This window comes from Phoxinus phoxinus (genome assembly GCF_949152265.1).
Source record: "Phoxinus phoxinus genome assembly, chromosome: 23".
Taxonomy (NCBI): domain Eukaryota; kingdom Metazoa; phylum Chordata; class Actinopteri; order Cypriniformes; family Leuciscidae; genus Phoxinus; species Phoxinus phoxinus.
In genome coordinates, this window is record NC_136898.1 from 265,001 (window position 1) to 267,500 (window position 2,500).

At 38.7% G+C, this 2,500-nt stretch overlaps 1 protein-coding gene across 2 annotated transcripts in view; it reads left to right on the forward strand.

Moving 5' to 3' along the window:
* Positions 1 to 2,500, forward strand: part of kcnj15 (potassium inwardly rectifying channel subfamily J member 15) — a 4,664-nt gene that overhangs the window by 900 nt on the left and 1,264 nt on the right. For both annotated transcript variants that reach the window (XM_079600299.1, XM_079600300.1), the window contains exon 2: positions 2,104 to 2,500. This exon is cut by the window's right edge and continues 1,264 nt beyond it. In XM_079600299.1, coding sequence (XP_079456425.1) covers positions 2,104 to 2,500 — 397 coding nt within the window. The remainder of the gene's footprint in view (positions 1 to 2,103) is intronic.

Below are 2,500 nucleotides of genomic sequence, written 5' to 3' on the forward strand. Positions count from 1 at the left end.
TGTAGAAATAGCGTAATGATGTAGAAATAGCGTAATGATGTAGAAATAGCGTAATGATGTAGAAATAGCGTAATGATGTAGAAATAGCGTAATGATGTAGAAATAGCGTAATGATGTAGAAATAGTGTAATGATGTAGAAATAGCGTAATGATGTAGAAATAGCGTAATGACGTAGAAATAGCGTAATGATGTAGAAATAGCGTAATGATGTAGAAATAGCGTAATGATGTAGAAATAGCGTAATGATGTAGAAATAGCGTAATGATGTAGAAATAGCGTAATGATGTAGAAATAGCGTAATGATGTAGAAATAGCGTAATGATGTAGAAATAGCGTAATGACGTAGAAATAGTGTAATGATGTAGAAATAGCGTAATGACGTAGAAATAGCGTAATGACGTAGAAATAGTGTAATGATGTAGAAATAGCGTAATGATGTAGAAATAGCGTAATGACGTAGAAATAACGCAATGACGTAGAAATAGCGTAATGATGTAGAAATAGCATAATGATGTAGAAATAGCGTAATGACGTAGAAATAGCGTAATGATGTAGAAATAGCGTAATGATGTAGAAATAGCGTAATGACGTAGAAATAGTGTAATGATGTAGAAATAGCGTAATGACGTAGAAATAGTGTAATGATGTAGAAATAGCGTAATGACGTAGAAATAGTGTAATGATGTAGAAATAGCGAAATGATGTAGAAATAGCGTAATGACCTAGAAATAGTGTAATGATGTAGAAATAGCGTAATGACGTAGAAATAGCGTAATGACGTAGAAATAATGTAATGATAAAGAAATAGCGTAATGAAGTAGAAATAGCGTAATGACGTAGAAATAGAGTAATGACGTAGAAATAGCGTAATGACGTAGAAATAGCGTAATGATGTAGAAATAGCGTAATGACGTAGAAATAGCGTAATGACGTAGAAATAGCGTAATGATGTAGAAATAGCGTAATAATGTAGAAATAGCATAATGACGTAGAAATAGTGTAATGATGTAGAAATAGCGTAATGACGTAGAAATAGCGTAATGACGTAGAAATAGCGTAATGACGTAGAAATAGCGTAATGGCGTAGAAATAGCGTAATGACGTAGAAATAGTGTAATGATGTAGAAATAGCGTAATGACGTAGAAATAGCGTAATGACGTAGAAATAGCGTAATGACGTAGAAATAATGTAATGATAAAGAAATAGCGTAATGAAGTAGAAATAGCGTAATGACGTAGAAATACAGTAATGACGTAGAAATAGCGTAATGATAAAGAAATAGCGTAATGACGTAGAAAGCGTAATGACGTAGAAATAGCGTAATGATGTAGAAATAGCGTAATGACGTAGAAATAGCGTAATGACGTAGAAATAGCGTAATGATGTAGAAATAGCGTAATGATGTAGAAATAGCATAATGACGTAGAAATAGTGTAATGATGTAGAAATAGCGTATTGACGTAGAAATAGCGTAATGACGTAGAAATAACGTAATGACGTAGAAATAGCGTAATGGCGTAGAAATAGCGTAATGATTCGGAAATAGCGTAATGATGTAGAAATAGCGTAATGATGTAGAAATAGCGTAATGACGTAGAAATAGCGTAATGATGTAGAAATAGCGTAATGATGTAGAAATAGCGTAATGACGTAGAAATAGCATAATGACGTAGAAATAGCGTAATGACGTAGAAATAGCATAATGATGTAGAAATAGCGTAATGACGTAGAAATAGCGTAATGGCGTAGAAATAGCGTAATGGCGTAGAAATAGCGTAATGACTTGGAAATAGTGTAATGACTTGGAAATAGTGTAATGACTTGGAAATAGCGTAATGATGTAGAAATAGCGTAATGACGTAGAAATAGCGTAATGACGTAGAAATAGCGTAATGACGTAGAAATAGCGTAATGACGTAGAAATAGCGTAAACGTGCTGTTCTCCTGGTGAATAAAGTGTGGTGTAAGCGAGTGTGTCGTCCTCTATAATCCTCTTCCTCTGGTGTGTGAAGTGGAGCAGGACGACGGCTCCAGACTCTCACACACACACACACTGGGTTTGGGCAGTTTTACTGGAGTTAGCGTGTGTTCTCCTCCTCAGGCCAGAAGCTCGTGATGGCGGAGAGCGTGCGCCGCCTGGTGACCAAAGACGGCCACAGTAACGTGAAGATCGATAACGTGGAGGGCATGATCAAGCTGTTCCTGCACGACATCTGGACCACTGTGGTGGACATCAAATGGCGTTACAAGATCACGCTGTTCGCCTCCACCTTCGTCCTGACGTGGTTCGTGTTCGGCGTCGTGTTCTACCTCATCGGCCTGAGCCACGGCGACTTCGACTCGGACCCGTCCTCCAACCACACGCCGTGCGTGATGAACGTGGACTCGCTGACCGGCGCGTACCTGTTCTCCCTGGAGACCCAGAGCACCATCGGCTACGGCTTCCGGCACGTGTCCGAGGAATGTCCTCTCGCGATCCTGACGCTAGTGCTACAGCT